Here is a 20,876-nt window from a genome sequence, read left to right as displayed (position 1 = left end):
CGCACAGACCAGCCATAAAAAACATCGGTAAAGTGTACTGTACTATGTGCCTATTACCATTTCCTCCATGCTTTTACTACGTCACTGAAAATGCATTAGTCATAAAAGAAAGATATGCTTATTAGAATTTCGAAAATACACGTGTATCCTCGTGTTATGGTAAAATATGATTGAAATACATATCATTGTTTGAATACGATAGTGAAGGCCTACAGTAATTCTGTTTGAATGTGTTGTACACATACTGTAATATTAAAACTTGTATTTAAATGTGGCAACTCTTGGAGGTGGACTTCCTCTGTGGGTAGTAGTGAAGTAAATTTGTTTGTAGTAGTATGCTTATAAAGTATGCTTTCTATGGCATGAAAGCCCCAGTGGTCTAATGGTTAGGACATCTGCATATCAAGCAGAAGATCCGGGTTCGAATCTCGGTTGGAGCGTTCTCAGATTTCCTCATGTTATCGTTTAAAATTTGGACTGCTGACTCGTATTACTTTAGCAGTCTCTGACCAATTCATCTTTGTACATTGTATATTATGTTTTGTTGGTCAAATAAATAAATGAAATGAAATGAAAATGAATTAATACATTTTCAGTATATCACCGGGCGGTTTAGAACCAATGTTCTTTGCCTGTTGTGTTTATAGTTAATAATATATAGTTTCAGTTCTTTTAGGCCTAAATATTTGGAACATGTAACAGTTTGCACTTGCCCTTTTCTAATACAGTATAATAAGTAAGTAATAATCTTAAGTAATTAATCCACTCTCTCGGTATTAATAGATTATTCCATAACAACGCATAATGATAAGTGTAATAATGATAACAGTTCACGTGAAAATCAGTCCACCAAATGAACGAAATTAGATCAAGTCTAAAATCTGAATTAAATCACAAATAAATAGGCTTCCGCAAATTAGCCAGATATTCATATTCTGTTCGAAAGCTCTACATTCCAAGTCGTATTCATTTATCGATTGTAATAACATTTCGATTTTATCAATTGCACGAAATATCCGTCGTTCGGATTAGGGTCATCGAGGCCCTAAGACGGAAATCTTTCTAGAACTTCTTCGCTACAAAACTGAATTGAGTCATTATGATAACGTGAAAGAGGGCGGTTGTAATTTGTCAGAAAATAAGACAATTAATTATGATAACAATTGTGTTAAGAAATATCTAGGATGATGAATGATAAAGAGAGTGCCATAATTATCTTCGACGATGACTTCCGATGAATGGTACACCGCAGATGTTAAAGCGAATCCATCCACGAGCTCGTCGTAAGTAGCCTGCCGAATTTGATTGCACCGTTTTATTAGCAAAGTAGCCCTGCAAGGAAATTTCTCACTTTCACCCTCTCCCCGTGTTTTCTCCCTGCAGTTATTCTTTAAGTTATAATCGGCATCTTGAAAGGAACACCTGTCCTGACAGTAATGAATACCATAACTGATTTATTACCTTTTATCTTAGCCGACTCGTCCCATTGTATGAACGTACCTCTAGGATTTAGTTAATTCATATGCATCTGTACACGACACTATAGTTTATATTAAAAGGTAATTATGTCAAAAGACGAGAAGATTTTTCCCGTGTAGGATTTGGCAAACGATTATGATTATTAAACGAAAATCAAGGACAGAATGAGTGTTAAACTACCTCATGAATAATTTTGTTTAGTGTATTTAGCAAACTGTAATCGTAAAACGAAATTTTATGTTAAAGGCATGATGGCAAACAAAGTGACACAAATTAATACAATCAACGTGGTTTATCTTTTGGACACTAATACATTCAGAGAATTAATTAAAGGAAACATCTTCGACCAAACAACTCAACAGATGTAATTAAAAGATAAATAATCACGAATCACCACATATAAATTGACCAAACGACGGAAATATTACATTCAATCAATTCATCCTTTATTAATTTATTAAGTTGTAGTCGGTTTCTTTCGCCGTCGCTGTTCCGAATCTATCCGAGTTCATCTTCGTCGTTATAATTTTCGTCACTATAATCATTATCATTATTATCATAGTTATTATTATGTTATAACCCATGGGATATCGTTTTACATAATTTACTGTCATCATTTCATCACCATTGCGGTTTTATATTCTGAATCTTTCGTCGATTTCATCGTCGTAAAAATAATTCTCGTCACTATCATGTTGATATTTATCATCATAATGTTATCGTAGTCATCGTTTTAACATTTACCATATCGTACTTATCATATATCATAATCAAGTTCGTAATTTTCATCGTTATCATAACAACTCAACGTCGTTACGTCATAACAATTATTATCAGTTTTATCTTCATCATCATAAACGTAACTATCTGATCATTATCTTCATTATTTCGATTTTCATTATCACCACCTCGGTATTGTCGTGGGTTTTTCATACTCTATTTAGACCTATATCATGTTTAAAAATCGAATGGTTAATGAATAGCCCAAATTAATTACAATAATTTTTTTAAATTCTAAAATATATTAATGTACAGTAAAACTAACAAATATCAAAAGAATGTTCCCATCAATAAATTAAAAAAATCCCAGATAACAAGTCAGCTGCCCTGGACCAATCAATAAAAATGAATCTCATTCGCTGTTGGCTGATGGCCTAATTTAGACAAATCAGCAGTGACTTTTATCCAATGAAAGTTCACGTTACATCTGTAGTACAAAGCAGACGCTGGCCAGTGATTTCGCTAAGATTTCTCTATCACATTGATCACTGTTATTTCGGTCGTTACGTCAAATAGATTAAAAGGCGTGGTATAATTTTGTCTACTTAATTATGATCATTTAACCTTATACTAACAATGCTGGATCAGCGAGAGAATTAAAGCATGATATTACTCGATTGATATTGAAGATAAACGGTTTGGCCTACAATAGGTTACTTCACACACGCCGAGTTAACTTGTGACTAGATTTGCTTATCGCTTGAGCGTCCCTCGCAAAGTAATATCAGTGAGAACGAAGATGATATAGGCATATAACCTGCTTGGCATATTAATTGGTAGGCCTACCTGGTTGACTGGCAATACATCGTTGGTAAAATTGTATAGTAGGCACATCAGTAAAGATGCTGTCTGAATCTAGTGAAACAGTGAGACCAACGAACTTACATCAGTTCAATGAAGATAGAAGCACAAAGAGCAGCCCTGGGCCTGTGTTGACGGAGCAAAATCGAACATCGCCCCGATTGTCTGCTTTTACATCGATAACTGCTAATGCAAATTCGTTATTAATAAAAACTAACCCAAAATCAAACGCCACCGTGAAGATTCAGCAACCTACAATTAATTCAACTACTTCTAGATTTCATTTATATTCCAAGATGTTAGATTCAGGAGAATCGATTGGTTCTGGTGGTGGTACCATAGGCATAGCCACTAATAATTTTCTACAAAATCTACCGTCAGCAAATGCGAATGTACCGTTTCCACAGCAAACAAGTTTCAGTAAGTAGATCGTTTGTTACATTCTTATGTGAATTTAAGTGTGTTGGTTTACATCCCTAAATCTGAAATGTATTTTAGTCTCAATATCATGTCAATAAATGTCGTCATGCCAGGGCATCAGATGTACCCCGATCGGTGTTGAAAATGCTGGTTATATTAAGAGTTGTGTTTTATTATTTTGGTTATGAATTATTGTTAGTGATAAAGTCTTTCCAAGAGAATGCTTCTGTCTTGATCGTCTGAATACAGCTCAATATGTTGTTTAGTGACGTCTTTGGCCAAAAACATTGTGGGCATAAGTTACTTTTATTTCTATTTTTTGTTTTGGATTATAATAATGAATTTACTATTATATTGTACTGTATTCTGTATTCTGTAATCATTTTATGAATTATGTAATATTCATTTTAAATCCGTTAAAATTTAAAGTTGTAGTTTTAATTTAGAGAGATGTCAATCAGTATTATGTGCCTGCACTTGTTCCTATTCAGGGCTACCCATATTCTTCTGAAAACATCCATATTTAAACTAACGTCGTTAACTTTAAGCCTCTTTAGTACTTTGCTTTTACACAAACCTGTTTTATTGTGCAATGTATTGGCTATGTGTCATAGGTTTACGGCTGATTTACGCGCCTCCATCTGTAACATTCAAACACTCTATGTTCATAAAATTAACGATTAAAAAAAATACAACAAAAATCGAATGTGAACGCAGTTTTAATAACTGACTTTCAAGTTGTACCACGCTCGTTGTGATGTTATGTAAGCAATGCTAAACCATCGTATAAACACACGTGATCCAACGAGAAAATATTAAGTCGAGTTGATCTAATAATTATCAATAAGAAGATAGTAATGCTAATAACAATGATAATAAATAATAGAACATAATGATAACTATACCGTTAACATTATGTACAATATAACGACATTTATAGTTCGGTCGGGTACAGACCTCCAATTTTCCTTTCGAAAATCACGGTTGTGTTTTTGTGGCTGCTGAACTTAGCCACCTGTAACAAAGGGCCAATAATCGAATAAAGATGCTTAGGTGATAAAGTAATAATATATGACACGAACAGAAAAATAATCGAACAATGATGCTCAGGTGATTTCATTTTTAATCTCTTCATTGAACATATAATAATAAATAATTGACACGAAAAGAAAAAAATAGAAATAGAAAACAGCGACATTGATAATATTTCTGTGATGAAGAATGTTATGGCATGCCGGCAAAAATGACCTCTATCGGTGGGACCCGGGGATTGGGTATTATTAAACTTTTTAAATAGTATAAGTGGAAGAAGGGTGTAATTAAATTGGTAGTTTATAATGTTTTCCATTTTTATGACAATTATTGTAAAACTGTGAATATTTTACTAGTTCCTAGAAGAAGGAGAAAGGAGACACGACAGAGAAGACAGCGAACAACATTTACGAGCGAGCAAACATTGAAGTTAGAATTGGAATACCACAGATCAGAATACATCACGAGGCCAAGACGGTTTGAGTTGGCGGAAATGCTCAGTTTAACAGAGACTCAAATCAAAATATGGTTTCAGAATCGTAGAGCAAAGGATAAGCGGATCGAGAAAGCACAAATGGATCAACATTATAGGTGAGAGAACTTGTAGGCCTAGTGATAGAAGGTTGACTGAGATGGTTAACTAGCAGGATTGAGACTGGCGGCAGACTCGAACACTCCGCCTTATTCAGTGGCGTAACGGCTATAAGTGCTCACTGGCTAAACCCAGGGGCCCCGGATCTTATGGACCCCCCCTGAGCAGTTTCAAAAGGAAAAACTAGCTAAAAACACGTTACGCCACTGGCCGTATTGGGATATTGTGTGAAATAGAATGAGTAAAACCACAAAATCAGTATCTGACAGACTAGCTTACTCAGTGAAAAAAGTGTATTTGTTTCATCGATATCTATATAATAATTACCCTTATCTCTCTGTTTAGGTGCCTTGGTTTAGCAGCTACAGGTTGTTCAGCGTTTCCGTCGGCGTATTCCAACTTCTGCGGGGCATGTTACTACAGGCCGGCATCAAGCACATCATCACTACCTCAGCCGAGCCTTGGACACCCCTACAAATATATCTGAGATGAAAATATAAACTGGAGATCATCCTGTTTCAACCGATGTATGAATGATAGTTGAATATTTCTAAATCAATGTTAAATTCTAATGGTCTGTATAGTTTATTAAGATAAAAGAAGGTCAGAAAAATTGTAATTTTATATAGGTATAATCGTTAATTGTTTTCATACGTACTGATCGATCTAAATCAAGTTCCTAGGATCAAATATTCTGTGCAATTTTTTTTATTTAGTTTTATTACAAACTGCGCAATCATTTAATATAATTTTGATTATTTATATAACTTAAGTTTATTGCCCAGTTTGAAAAAAAAATGTTTAATTGTCGTTCGTTTCAAGATAAAGTTTATCTTGGGAACTGTAGGTGTGCTATAAAACAGATTTAATGTCATATTTTTTGTATTCGTTGAATCGAGACTGAGATTACATTCATTGAAAGGGTACTCTAACATCTTTCAAGTGACGAAATATTCTCCCCATTGATAAACATTAATTACGGTATTTATATAATACTGTATTACCGTACTAAGATACTATTGTGCTTGGTTGTCTATTTTGTCCAAAATGGAAGCAAGCAACACATTCGTTTCGCAAAATGCAGATGTTCCAGCTTATTGGATTTAAAATTTGAGAGCGTCTATCGATGTATTCTCATATATGCTTAAATTTAATTATTCATGATTTTAAATATAATTAAAATATCGTCACTCATTAACCCCGTAAGTTTACAGGTATACATTTATGTGAAAGCTCTTTGAGAGCATCCGAACGAGGATTTTTTTCTACTGTAACATAGCCTAAATGTAATTTTAAAAGTGGTCTAAATGTGTTTTTAACGCTTTTAATCAAATGATTCACCATTATGCTATTTGTTTTATTATTGATATGATGATGTCTGTAACATATGTAGGTCTTACGTTATTTTTATGGGATTAAAAGTTTAGTAAACATTACATTACAGAGAAAATTATTATATAGTAGGCCTATATAGATTAATTGTATGAACCATTTTCACCCGATTTTGTGGCTGTCAGTAGACTCTGTGTGGAAGACTGTTGCCAGTCTACCAGATACCTATCTAACTGTATTAAGTACTTTTAATACATGATATCGGGTGCCATTTTAGTGACGTATTATTATTTCTACACTATCATCGTTGTGGGAGTTTTGATTCACAAAACGCACAAACAGATCTTGTTTTTTCCCCATCACTACTTTAGGCCTCTCCAATACGACTGGTCTGTTAACATGTCGCCGTTCATCACTCACACATAACAAAGTATTTCACGTAAGTCAATAAAATAAGTAAGGATTTTATTTAGGCCCTAAGTGGTATTCATATAACGTATTTTTATCAAGTGCAAGTATTTCTCTTAGCTTTATTGGTGGGAATTGTGAATTTCGACAGGGAAGAGTGAAATGTCCCATGATTACGACCACTAACATATCACTACTATATTTGGGCATATCACTACCATATGTCAAAAACTGGTTTGATAGTGTAGACAGAGCTTGATTAAATTTAAGTATGCGGTTTATTGTCTCTAGACATGTGACACCGAATCGACTTTAAGAGACAGGATACATTTTTTACAATAAATCACAGATCCGTATTATTAAAACAAATTAATAGCTATATTGTTATTTTTTTTTATTGAGTTGGTGGTCAATTTTATTACTTAAATAAAAAATTACATAAAGGACAAAAATACATCTTTGAAAATGCGTTGCTTACTATAATAATAGCATGACTTTAATCTCAAATTGAAGGATACAATATCACGAACCAAGAAAAGATAATTTGATTGGTTTTATATTTTTTATTAAATAGGAATTTTCGAAAACTTAATTTGAATCGGTTAAAATGATTGTAAATCGTGGTCGACACCAATATACTCTCATTGTTCTTGAGCATCTATTCATTCAGCATTGCATTACGACGCTGCTGATGTGTTGGGAAAAGATAGAGTTAGGTTTGATGGTCGAAGAATTTCACCTTATTATGACAAATTGTATTACCTTCAAACTATATTTTTACGATTTCAATGAAGATGCTTTTTTACAGCAAGGCCTTTACTGAAGGATTTATTTTCACGAATCGATTCGATTAATTTAAAAAATAAGATTAAATTAAAGATAAAACTGCCTGGAATATTGAGATTATAGTAGTTCTTATGGTTCTCTTCGTGATGCCAAATTATAGTGTAGGCCTACAGCCTAGGTGAAAGTAAAATACCGAATGTAAAACGGAAAGCCTCACAACTTAATAGCAAATAGGCCTAATAAATTGAAAACAATTTACATTATTATTACATTGACATTAATATCACTAGGTAATTCATAGATCTTTAAAAACCGCTTGACCACTCGATCTGATGACCACCACGGGTAATTGGTTATTGTTGGATGCAGTATCGGTCACCTAACGAGTTCTTCACTGCACGTCGCTTTGTTCATGATCGTTGCATTACAGGCAGGTGCAACAATTTGCTGTTAAACCTTTACTTCATAGATTTCTATAAATCTACGTTTACTGTCTTATTATATGCGTTAATTTAACGCCTCGTTTGTAACCGATGTGAGATTTATTATGCAAAACAGTACTATCGACATATTTCATTTAAGAGGTTTTAACGTAAAAAAGTATAATAAAATGCTTCGAAAGTTGTACAGTATTATCTCAATCAATAATAATTAATATACCTACAGTATATTAACATCAACAATATAACAAATAAAACGGATGATGCGAGTAAATAAAAGTAATAACAATATAAATTAATAATAATTATTATAAATATAATCAAGGCCGTTACCGGTGATCCGTATTGTAATTGTGCGGTAATGGTATAGACGTGTAGCGCTATATTATAAATACATTTTTATATAACCAATCAACTAAACAAAAGATTACAAGTATATAGTATGGATGTCTCCAAATGTTGCTAACGATAATGAATATTAAATTAACAGTTAAAGCGAGTAACGTGAAAAATATACGAGATAACAAAACAACACCCATTGAATGATAAATATGTTGTTAATAAATCAGGTAGAATTCGTCCTTTAATGTGAATACCACTCGATGTAGGAAATCATTTGTCCACAACTCTATTCATGTTTCCAACACAACATTCCAAAGATAGTTTGTTTACTTGTTTACTGCTGTATATAGTTTTAATGTATTGTATTGATATTTTTAATGTTTTATATATTGTATGTGTTTTTAAGCATCAAGGAAAACCAATTTCATGTTCGCCTTGTTGTGTTCATGACAATAAAGATTTATCTTATCTTATCTTATTAAATGAAGAAGACTAAAATGGTATGGACACTATAAATGTACAATCCTCAACACATCTACTTTGGTTTAGATTTATTTGTAATATAACAATCATCACTGTAAATACCTTTATACAATCTTTTACAATCAATAAAATATTCTACATACACAAACTATCCTCAATCCTGATATTTATCTCTCTCGTTAAAACCACATAGTTTGTTTTTACCCGCCAGACACCAGGGAGTGCTCTTCATGTAACTAACTACTGCAATATATTAAATTTTCAAATATGTGAATAACAAAATTGCTTAAATGGACGCGGACAAGTCTTAATTTTGTCGATTGTCCTATTGAGAAAAAAATGAAAAATAGTAGCATATGAGGTTCAATAATAATACTGTATGATTTAAACTGTATTACACAATTTGATCTTTAAATAACCCCTGAGCACCATTGACGATTTTGAATACGATCTCCTATTTTTGATTCGCAGTTTTTATTCATAATTCCACAGCGCCCTCATGTGAATTTTTGCTATTGAAGATGCAATTTTACGTACTGACGTATAAGACACCGATTATAACTATACTGTACTACGATTACCCTTTTCTCTTGTCTCCCTTCCCACCGCTACAAAATATTTCTATTTCAATCATACCTGAAATACTAGGCAGGGTGAGCCTATCCTCCTAGGCCTGGCCCCTAGGTGACTATATTTATTTAACTTTCATGTTACATGGTATATTACTTATCAGTGTAAACACGTATGGTAGGCTACACAAAAAGTACAAATATCTTTATAACATACATCAGCATTGTGGCATTATTATTTGGGGGAATTGACGTAAGTATTGGGTCTGGACATTGGCCTACATAACATTGTTTACAGTTGACACTATTCATCTTTTTTAAGCGTGCTTGATACCAATGAGTAGCCTACACCACATATCATCGCTCCTACCACTGCTGTTTGTGCAATAACTCGAAGTCTCATAAGATATATAGAAGTTGACATCCCCCTCCTTGATCTGTACGCGTACGCACCGTAACCCAGCGACACTGCAAGGCCTGCAATACCTGAAATAAAAGATAACATATTATGATTAAATAAATTATAGCCATATTGTACCCACGAACAATTAACTTTGTGAAGACTCTAAAAAAGCAGTATAGATTTCGGTATACCGTATTGTCAGCTTTCCAGTCGTACGGCATTGGCAATCCTCCTGGATCGTTTTTATACGGGGTGTAGACAATACATTTTTTTTTAAGTTAAAAAAAACTGTAATATACGTAATCAGCATTTGTAGACAGCCAGCTTATATTACCAGGTTAGAGTGTTGGGTTAAAAACTAATAAAAATCAATCGTCGGCAACAGTAAATTATACGATATGACAATGATGATTTGTTATAGTTATGTAGACAGTTTTGATTTTTAGTACAGGTACTATGATAATTTAACAACTTACCAATAGGTACAAATGGATCTTGTTTAGATTTTCTTGCAAATTTTTCAGTTGGAGTTTCTTGCCTATATATGTCACCAGCACTAAATTCTACCGGCGAGTTCACTTTACTATCTGACATCATTGGTGGGTTGGCCGTACAAAGTCTAGGGATAGATGAATTGTTTGTAGACCTACAGTAGTTGACAACCTGCATTATTAAAGATACAAATACGTGATTACACTCAATAAGACAATATTATACCAACAATAAAACAATCAGACAAAAGCTAACCCTATTATGCTTCCAGTCTGGAACCGACAGTCAGGTAATACTATATTCATAACTCATGTCAGACTTTGACCGGTACCGACGGAAGTCATATTCATCAATGAATAGAGTGACACTACTAAAGAATGCATATTTCATACATTTTTAATACATATCTAATAACGAATTCTACGTCTTATGCATAACTTATTATGACAACGTAATTAAAGTTTATAATGACCATAGTATGGCAATGACTGCTGGTTGTAAGTATTGGTTATATTATACTAAATTGCATCGTCATGCCTCACTGGGCACATTATACAAAAATATACGGTAATTGACCGCACTACACAGACTAAGTCTAGCTAGCTGTTTATATTACTTCACTACAAGTCATTTACATCAACAAGCTTAGGCCTGAGACATATACATTGTATACGCCAACGTTCCAACTTACCTCCTGGTGATACGCTCGTTATATCAGTCCTCCTGTTCGTGGTTTACCTGTACACAATTTTATATAACATTTATATTTAAGCACGGATGATTTAATATGATAAAACAGGACTTACTATTCTGTAATACAGAGTGCGGTGGATACCGGTACTGGGAAATCCTGGTAACCGATGACGTCACTATTGAACTTTTGACACGTGACATACAAAACATTGAACTGTTGAAATTCTACAGCAAACAATTTAAATCATTTCTTGCGTAATGACTTGTAGTAATTTACAACGTTCTGGGATTTTTATCTTGATCGTGAACAACAATTAATAAAATGTAAATATAGTTTATTCTATACATTGAGCATATAGCTTAAGTTGAATTTTGGATTGGGGCACGGTTTCCATATGATCAATGCGATTCTGCACGTACTACAATCTTTATACAATAAACGAGAGTGACGTATTATTAAGTAGTGTCGTAATTTATTTGAAATGGGTTACCCATGTTTACACAATAGGAAACACGAAAGTCTGTGCTTTACGCGGTCAATTTAAAAGATTTAAAATAATGTATAATTGCAAAACTTTATTTTTATTTAAAAAAAATAAATGTTATGATTCCCTATTATTTAATCACTTTAGTTAACATATTCAGTTTTTCTTTTAAATTGACTTACTTGTATGCGCAAACATATGCTATACTGTACACAGTGTTGATTGACATAATTGCAGTTTTAAAGTCTACTAACTGAAGTGGGATTAAGAAGGTATAAAATTTAAATGTATAAAATTAAGAAAATTTAACTTTCAACCAATCAGTGGCCACCCGGCGGTCGGACTTCTTACTGAGTAATTCGATTGGTCCGATTTACTCGATTCCTTAGTGACGTGTTTCGCTACCTCTCTTCTGGTTTGAGGAAGTTCGTGTGGCGGTGGTAATGTTCGAGCATGTTTTTATTTGTTTCAATAATGTTTATAGATAGGATCGGAACTTAACATGGTATATATTGCTCTTGAATCTAACAAATGGCCTATTCCTAGCCTAGGCCTACCTTAGCCTAGTAGTAGGCCCTAGCTCCAGCCAAGTTAGGCCCTTGTTTCTCGAGGCGCGAATACAGTATATGCCTACCTACTACGCCCCTACCTCTAGATAGATGATTGGCTGTGCCATGTGGGCGGCCTTTACTTGATAGAGTTTAGGGTAGCCTAGCTAAGCCAATAATGTTTTTACCCTCAGCCTCAGCATTGCCTCCACCCCCATCTCACCACCTACAGCCTATATATACTGTAGGCCTATACTATAAAAAATTTTACTGCGATTATTAATGTTGATTTAGAAATTGTATTAATTATTAGGCCTATAGCCTAGGCCTAGACTGTGTTTGACTTTTAAAATTAATTAATTAAGAAAGATTAAATAAAGATTTCTAAAAAAAATAAAGTATATAAAAAGTTACTATAATGGTAGCTAAAATGCCCTAGACTGTATAGAGTTCATTTTTAATTCTGATTTATTTTCAGGTACAGTAGATAACGTGCGTGTATACTGCTGGATACTAAACTATGTTTTTTAACTACTCAGGCCTCCTGGTAATCCTCATCAACCTGGTACCTGCCTTATTCATTTGTAAGAGTTAAGACCACTATTGGAAGTATTCTTCTCTAAAAATGAAGAAATAAAGATTCAAAACTTTGAATAGACCATTTTGTAGTTTTTATAAAGTTATTCATTTTTCAAAATTATACCTTATAACTTTATAATTTTTACTTTTTAATGATGACTTTTTTTTATCAGATCAAACGAATAATTCAGACTCAGAAGATCAGCCAATAGTATTAACATATTTCAAAGTCGAATACAATGATTTCGGCATCAAAAGTGAACAGTTAATTGAAGAGGTTCATGATTGCTCCAAATTGAAAGTGGAGTTTGATGCTTTTAATAGGTCAGTAAGTTTCAATCATTTCATTTTAATAATATAATAAGTAAGATATTTGCCCTAATATGATGTGGTCCAAAAGTCTTGTTTTTATACTGCATTAAAAAAATGATTTGGAAACTTTATAAATTGATGGTATAGACAGGAGGCACATTGCTTACATACTATTAATAAAAATCCTATGTGCAAATATCTTGGCGTGTTATGTGCACATATTACCTTATAAACAATTTTTGAATTTTTTTTTTATCCCTTTTGAGCAGAACTCATAACTCATCCTGACGACTCGATCACTCAAATCTTGTTATATTATGTTTTTCATTTTCTAGGCATTTTGTTCTACAATTACTCAAATCTTGTTATACTATTTTTTTTTTTCATTTTCTAGGCATTTTGTTTTACAATTGCTATGTGACAATAAGTTATTCACTCCAGACTCAAAATTGAATGTTATAGAAGAGAATGGATTAAGTCAATCAATGTTGAGATCTTCAAATATATCTGTGTATACTGGCCATCTGCAAGGTGAATACTTGCCTTTGAAATCAAATTGTTTTCTATTTTGATATATATATAATTGTATGGTATATGCACATAGATATTGTATTTGCTATGGTTTTGTATATATATGATTACAGTAGGACCCCTCCTTTTGGACACATCAATTCAGTGTACACTCACTCCCAATAAAGGGACACTTTCTCTTGAAATGAATGACGAACAATCATATTTTTTAACCATATGGCCAATCCTTTTTTAAGAGGACATATTAAAGGGACATCTTGTTGATTCTTCTTAATAGGGGTTCTACTGTACTTTTAAAAAATTACTATAAACATTATAATCATTTCTAATTATGTTTAAAATATATTTGTTAAGGAGATGTTAATAGTTACGCAATTGCAACTATTCATAACAACAGCTTTGAAAGCATCCTGCATACTGTCAACGGTAGTTATATCATTGAACCAAACCAAACAGAAAATGAAACTATTATATACAAATATGGATATATAAAGTTGGACAGTACAGTAAATAATATCACACAACTCAAGAAATTGAAGGCTGAAGAAGATCTAAAGAAAAAACAAATTGAATTGAGTCAGTCTATCAAAAGAGTAAATCAATTTCAAAATAAAACTACTAAGAGAACTCATTGGAGGAGATCATTTCCAGATTCGCAGACCTGCTCTTTGCATTTGATTGCTGATCATACATTTGTTGACGCGTTTAATGGAAACATGAAGAGCGCCCTCGCTGAGATGATTCATCATGCAATCGTGGCTGATAAAATATTTCGCTCAACTGATTTCAATGGTGATGGGATTGGTGAGGAAGGAACATTTGTTTTTATAACACCACCAATCTCCCTCCAATTAAAGCCCACTATTGGGAACAAATTTTTATTTATCTTTAACAGTTGTGGGTTAAAATTATTATTTTTTAGTTTAAATAAAGCAATGTCATTAACATAATTTAGGCTCAATTTGTTTGTTTGTTTTATTTTGTAGGTGATAACATTGGTTTTTCGATTGCTGATGTCACAATCTATATGGAATCATCCCCAAACTATCCCTTTGCTGGTGTATACATCAATGCTGATGATTACCTAGCTGCATTTATAGCTCTGGACTTTAGCTCATATTGCCTGGGATTTGGATTTACCAACAGAGATTTCAGTGATGGAGTGCTAGGATTGGCTTGGTTAGGCTTTTCTGGTGAATTTTCACCACCTGGTGGTAAATATCCCAATTTTTTTAATAGTGAATTGAACACATAGGACAATACTTGTAGTGGAATGCTCTCATAATAAAAAAATAAAACTGTTTTGATTTACTATTAAAGATACTAAATAAAACCCTGAAATATATTACTGTATATGACGTTTTATAGTCCTAGGAAGTCTGGGTACAAAATTGAGTGAAAATTCTTTTTAAATTGCTCAATTGCAGGAATATGCGAGAGTAGACTCATTTATGAAGATACTGAGATCAGTTTAAACACAGGAATTATGACGTTGAATAATTATGGAAAGAAACAACCCAGAGAAGTGACCACACTGACAATGGTTCATGAGCTCGCCCATAGTTTTGGTAGCTCTGTAAGTTTAGGTACCCAGTGTAGTTATGAAAATATAGATTCATACAAGCTCTTTGAATTATGTCAATTTTCGTTTAAAAATTATATCTTATACTAATAGTATCTGCTTTATTTTGGTTATACAGTAGTACTTGTTGTGTTTACCGAATAATATTTTTGGCTGTTTTTTGCTTCATTTTCTTCTGTGCAGCATGACCCAGATACGCTTCAATGTAGCCCTGGTGGAACATTGGGTGATTTTATCATGTCATCTCTGGCAACTGATGGTAACCAAGCACACAATAGTCAGTTTTCCCCATGTTCAAAAGAAGCTATTGCACCTGTTATTGTAACTAAAGGAACTTGTTTAATATGTAAGCATTGAAATTAATTTGTTTTCTTCAAATAATTCATTGTACTGTATTGATCATATTTGTTCCATTGTAAGGAATACTTTTTGTTAATTTTATTAGCTTCTGATAAGGGATGGTGTGGTAACGGCTTGGTAGAGGATGAGGAGGAATGTGATTGTGGAGGGGTTCTCCAGTGCATTGGAATTGATTCTTGCTGTACACCTCCAGGAGGTGTGGGGAATGATTCAGGTTGCACAATTCACAGGGACTTAGGTTATGTGTGCAGGTAAATAATAAATGCACACTTATTCTAATGTATTATAAGAAGTTGGTTAGGGCAATTGATTTGCATGCATAAAGACCCAGGTTAAATTCCTGATAAGAAAGAGCTCCCTCCACTTAGCTGTAAATTAAAAAAAAACCAGATTAACGTGCAGGATGAAAAGAAACTGATCATCCTACCACATAAGGTATAGTTCAATGAACTCAACTAACAGCTCATTCCCCATGTTCAGTAAATCTGGGCTCCCCTTACTATGAAGTATAGTAAATGAAAACAAATTTTAAACATTAACACATTAACAAACTGTCTATCCATGCCCCTGTGTATGCGTTAAGTTAGTTATTATTCATGTAGTAACACATGCAATAGACTTACTGCAGTCATGTAAATGATAACATTGTGGTACAAATATTTATCAGAAACAGTATCATTTATTACGGAGATCAGAATGGGAATAATTAATGTTGTATTATTATTTCCAATTACATTTTTAAAGTATCATTCAAATCCATAATGAGGTTTAAGAGCCATTACGTAATTTCATGATAATATTATTTTATTGTTTTCAAAGCCCATTGGTTTCACCTTGTTGTACAAATGAATGTCAGATTGTACCAGCCGTGTCCAATGTTATCTGCCAGCCACACTCAGAGTGCAAGTTACCATCAAGGTGTTCATATCCTTTTATGCAAATTAATAAACTACTAGGAAATAAAACTAGTACACATCAATTAGTGGAATCAATAAAATAGTAGCATGTCAATAATTTGAATATTAAATTGTTGGGACTGCCACCTGTATCATCAATACAGCATTTGGGGAAAATAGCCAATGATAGGCCTACAAGTGTGTTTTTGTTTCCTTACCTGTGAAAACCGGTATTAGCAGTAAATGTCCTAACTCAGATATGCTAGCAAATGGTTCTTCCTGTGACCAGGGGACTAAACGGTGTCAAGGTGGACAATGTGTGATCAGTATATGTATGGATTTAGGACTTCAGGAATGTACTTGTGAAGACAAAATTGAAGATAAATGTAAAATATGCTGTCAGGTGGGTAATACCCAAAATAATATATATCATATTTGTTCATATCATAAAACTAGTTTGACCAAAAAAAGTGAGATGTGCCCAAACATGGTAGTGATATGCTCAAATATGGTAGTGATATAACCATAGCCATATATGGCCACACCAAATTTGTTTGTCACATAAAGTTTGATAGTGTACAGAACTTCATCCCTATTATCATAATCATCAACATGAATGCCTTGTCACTATCAGAACAATTTCATTGTCATCAGCCTACTGTAGTATACTTAGTAAGTAGCTCTGTCAGTGAGAATTAATAATTCCCATCATATTATACATTAACAAATCTACATTGCAATGACTAGGTGTCATATTGGCTAAGTTATTATTAAAAACAAAATATTAATAATGAAACTTAAAAATGTTCATTCACAAAACATCCATAAGAAACAGGGAAACTACATATTGTCAACTTGACTCATCTTTATAATGTTTAATTCCTTTTCCTTGCTTCATAAAGAAGTTGATCACCACACCACATCATATCAGTGTTATCATTCATTTTTAATAGGATGTGGGTGGGTGCATTCCAGCTGCTACTTTAGGACTCTTCCATCAAAATGGTGAATTACTTCTGAAGCCTGCTGGACGAGTTTGTAATAATTATGAAGGTAATATTTATATAAAACCTATTTATTTTGTAAATGATGATAATGATAATATTTATTGCAAAACTCAATACTTTAAATTACAATAAAAATCACAAGAATATGAAATCATATGAAATAGATCATATAATAAATCGTAAATAAATTTAAACATTACCTGGTGGTTTTTTCAGGTTATTGTGACACATTAGGGGCTTGCATCATGGTTGATAGTGATAGCGCCCTCAATAGGTTGAAAGAACTTTTCACCAATCAAGGAGCTTTATCTTTTTTACAATGGTGTATTGTAAATTGGTGAGATAATTGATTATAATACAAGATTATATATATTATAGAGAATAGCAATTCAAGTTCAATTAACAAACTATTTATTTATGTTTCTCTTGTCTCTGTAGGTACTATGGCTTTGTTTTGATTCTTAGCATGTGCATTCTAGTATTGTTAATTCGTATTTTAGCGTGTCGGCCAAGAAGACCTGTCAGAGACCAAATTTGCGAAATACCTTTAGAAAAGTTGAATACAGAAACTAATCATGAACCACTTCAAGATGACGCAGGTTCGTAAAGTTTAATACAGTAGAACCCCTATTAAGGGGACACCTTAGGGATCAAACAAGGCTCCCTCTGAATAGGGGTTCACAGCAAAATATATTTCCCCTCGTTTGTTTCACTGGAAAATATCCCCCTTAACAAGGGGTGCTCCCTGAATAAGAGTGTCCAAAAGGAGTGGTTTTCACTCAAGCTCCTGTGAATACTGTTCTGGCGAGCTCTCATAATGGGAGCTTCAAAGTGCTGGAAAGCGGTGTAAATGGTTCCTCTGCTATTCTTTTTTTGTTATATTAGGATATTTTATGGATCATTTTTGTGTGTAAAGTGCTTAGAAACATTGTATTATAGCGCTATATTTTATTTATTTGAAGCATATTTAATGAGGGTGATCCATCCAGCAATTGCTGATCATTTGGGACCCTCAGAACAGATACAATACACAAAATACAACAATAACATAATATAAGATTACATTATTATTATTATTATTTACCGTAATAACACTATAGTTATTTTTCTTTGACAGATTTCCAGTCTTTGATTCTAGAGTTATTTCCGTCATTGGAGAAAGCTGTTTTAATGGAGGTTATTGACAGTAATAAATGTTTATGTAACACAATTCAAGAACTCATTAAATTAAAACAACCATTAAATAAAAGTAAAAATAATCTCTAGTATGTATATAAATAATAAACCAGCAACAACTATATTAGAAAATGATAATCTGCTGTCTGTAGGTGAAGAAGAATTAAGCAGTATGAGAAAATGATAATCTGCTGTCTGTATGTGAAGAAGAATTAAGCAGTATGAGAAAACGATAGACTGCTGTCTGTATGTGAAGAAGAATTAAGCAGTATGAGAAAATGGTAATCTGCCTTTTGTATGTGAAGAAGAATGAAGCAGTATGAGAAAATGGTAATCTGCTGTATGTATGGGAAGAAGAATACGATGCAGTCTGCATTAGAAGAATTGAGTCAATTGACCAGCATGTCAACTGCAACCATATGAAAAGTTGATGTAACATATGAATGTTATAGTATAATGTAAATAGTATACAGTAGAACCTCTATTAAGGGGACTACTTTCGGACCCACCAAAGTGCTCTTGAATAAGGGATGGCTGTGTTTTATACATATTGCCCCTCTTTTGTTATGGGAAAGTGTCCACTCAATATGGGTGTCACAAATGACTGTGCTACTGCAGTTACATTGCAACACATAATGTAGCTCCATTTTTGTCAAAAATAAATTTCTCCATGATAGTTTTAATATTTTATCAATGCATTTTTAAAACATTTTTGCTGTAATAAGCTTTATGCTTAAAAAATTATACCGAATAATAAAAGCAGTTTTATTAAATTATCAAGTATTTTTAATACTGTAATATCTTGAGATTGATATTGATATTAAATACATCATAGACAGATGAGTAACTTATATTGAACTTGAATTTTGTGACGTTTTTATTGTTATAAAATATTGACACGTGGTATACACCAGACGTTTGTGCCATTTTTTTCACTCACCAAAGAAATTAGAATACCTCCATGAGTGGATGCATACATCGTTTTTTATAATTTATAAAGATAAATTACTTTCCATTTTCAATAAATAAATAAAAAGAAAACAAGACAATTAAGTAAGCATAATTGTACCATCTGCGACAGATATAATATTATTTGTTTATTTCAATTCTGATTGTTGAAATATTGAGAATAGTATAAATATTGTAATATTTAGTGTCCAGCAGCAATTCCAGATGTGGCGTTTCAGAGCCATATATATAAAGTCGTGATATAATGGCTCTGTGGCGTTTTATTTAAGGGCGCCCTCTATATCGTCACACAACTTTGGTTCTTCGACGATCGTCCGAGTATGAGACCATACAAGAAATACGGTAAAGGCAAATTTACAAAGACGAGCCGTAACGGTAAGCGAAAAACCGCATAGGTTATCCCACATAGAGTCTGTATCTATCCTGAGCGGAAACTGTCCGTCCGCTCCGCGTTTTGTGTAAATTGTCATAAGGAATAACATAGATCCTATATTTGTATTATCGTTACCGCTCGTCTGTGTAAATTGGTCTTAATACAAACATAGACGTATCATATCCGGGAGGGGAGGAAAGTACCCGATACCATTAGGCCCCTTTTAAAATGCTAGTAAATATATAGAGCATTTCAGTTCAGCAATTTTACAATGGTTAGGCCCATACGCTGATCACTATTCGTTTGTCAAAATACGCTGTTCATTGCTCATTTGTAAATATACGTTGTCCGTTTGTTGTAAAAATAGTAATAGTTATAGTACGTTCCCATAGACAAAATAGGAGACAAATGTAGTTCCCGGTTACAAAATGGTTATAAACATAAACATTAACTATAAACACCCAAGCCAGTTTTTCAATTCTCACTTTATTTCTATTTTATTTCGATGTGTTTGGGCAATAACTACTGCTCATTTGCATGGCGTTGGTAGTAACACAAGAGTAATAATATAAACCGTTAGTTGACCGGAAATTGACCTCTTACATTTTGAAATTCTCAGAACCTGCACATGTTCAGATGATTAAAACAATCTAATTGAATCCATAAAAATGTATAATGACTAGCGTTTATAATATATTTGTTTTAGTTTTTTATTATTTCTAAAAACAGGTATACAATATTAACGTAACTTTACTATAGTATTTCGGTTATAAATGCGAGGGAATACCACCGCGATTAAACAAATACAGAGTTACGTAATCATTTGAAGAAACATAAAGATCGAATTGTAACGTAATGGTTAACCAGGTGTTCAGCGTATACACTTTGAATAACAAAAGACACACTGATATTCATTAGGTATGCATTAGTGATTCCACTCATAAGAACATTATTCCGGCTGGAGCGAGTTTCAAAACATTACATTTGTGCGTTGAATAAGCCATCG

The 20,876-nt window shown here is 33.1% G+C and overlaps 3 protein-coding genes across 3 annotated transcripts; 2 read left to right on the top strand and 1 right to left on the bottom strand.

The window, feature by feature from the left end:
* Positions 1–3,081: 3,081 nt before the first annotated feature.
* On the top strand, positions 3,082–5,625 carry LOC144853542 (uncharacterized). The gene is made up of 3 exons (XM_078711240.1): positions 3,082–3,480; positions 4,869–5,103; positions 5,450–5,625. Exons 1-3 carry the CDS (start codon positions 3,102–3,104, stop codon positions 5,589–5,591), a joined length of 756 nt encoding a protein of 251 aa, XP_078567366.1. The 5' UTR covers positions 3,082–3,101; the 3' UTR covers positions 5,592–5,625.
* Positions 5,626–8,941: 3,316 nt separating this feature from the next.
* On the bottom strand, positions 8,942–11,213 carry LOC144853531 (HIG1 domain family member 1A, mitochondrial-like). Its single transcript, XM_078711229.1, has 3 exons — positions 11,051–11,213; positions 10,344–10,530; positions 8,942–9,950 (listed from the first exon to the last, which is right to left on the bottom strand). The coding sequence occupies exons 2-3, from the start codon at positions 10,462–10,464 to the stop codon at positions 9,769–9,771; spliced, it is 303 nt and encodes a 100-aa protein (XP_078567355.1). The 5' UTR covers positions 10,465–10,530; positions 11,051–11,213; the 3' UTR covers positions 8,942–9,768.
* Positions 11,214–12,563: 1,350 nt separating this feature from the next.
* On the top strand, positions 12,564–19,274 carry LOC144834449 (disintegrin and metalloproteinase domain-containing protein 10-like). The gene is made up of 14 exons (XM_078689254.1): positions 12,564–12,669; positions 12,838–12,988; positions 13,371–13,507; positions 13,862–14,404; positions 14,494–14,721; positions 14,935–15,083; positions 15,273–15,435; positions 15,535–15,700; positions 16,269–16,431; positions 16,536–16,748; positions 17,299–17,398; positions 17,569–17,689; positions 17,791–17,951; positions 18,470–19,274. Exons 1-14 carry the CDS (start codon positions 12,606–12,608, stop codon positions 18,616–18,618), a joined length of 2,508 nt encoding a protein of 835 aa, XP_078545380.1. The 5' UTR covers positions 12,564–12,605; the 3' UTR covers positions 18,619–19,274.
* The last annotated feature ends 1,602 nt before the right edge of the window (positions 19,275–20,876 follow it).

The sequence above is a fragment of the Antedon bifida genome, chromosome 1 (assembly GCF_963402885.1).
Source record: "Antedon bifida chromosome 1, ecAntBifi1.1, whole genome shotgun sequence".
Classification (NCBI taxonomy): domain Eukaryota; kingdom Metazoa; phylum Echinodermata; class Crinoidea; order Comatulida; family Antedonidae; genus Antedon; species Antedon bifida.
Note: the sequence above shows the minus strand (reverse complement) of the source record. Positions and strands in the feature narration are given on the sequence as shown.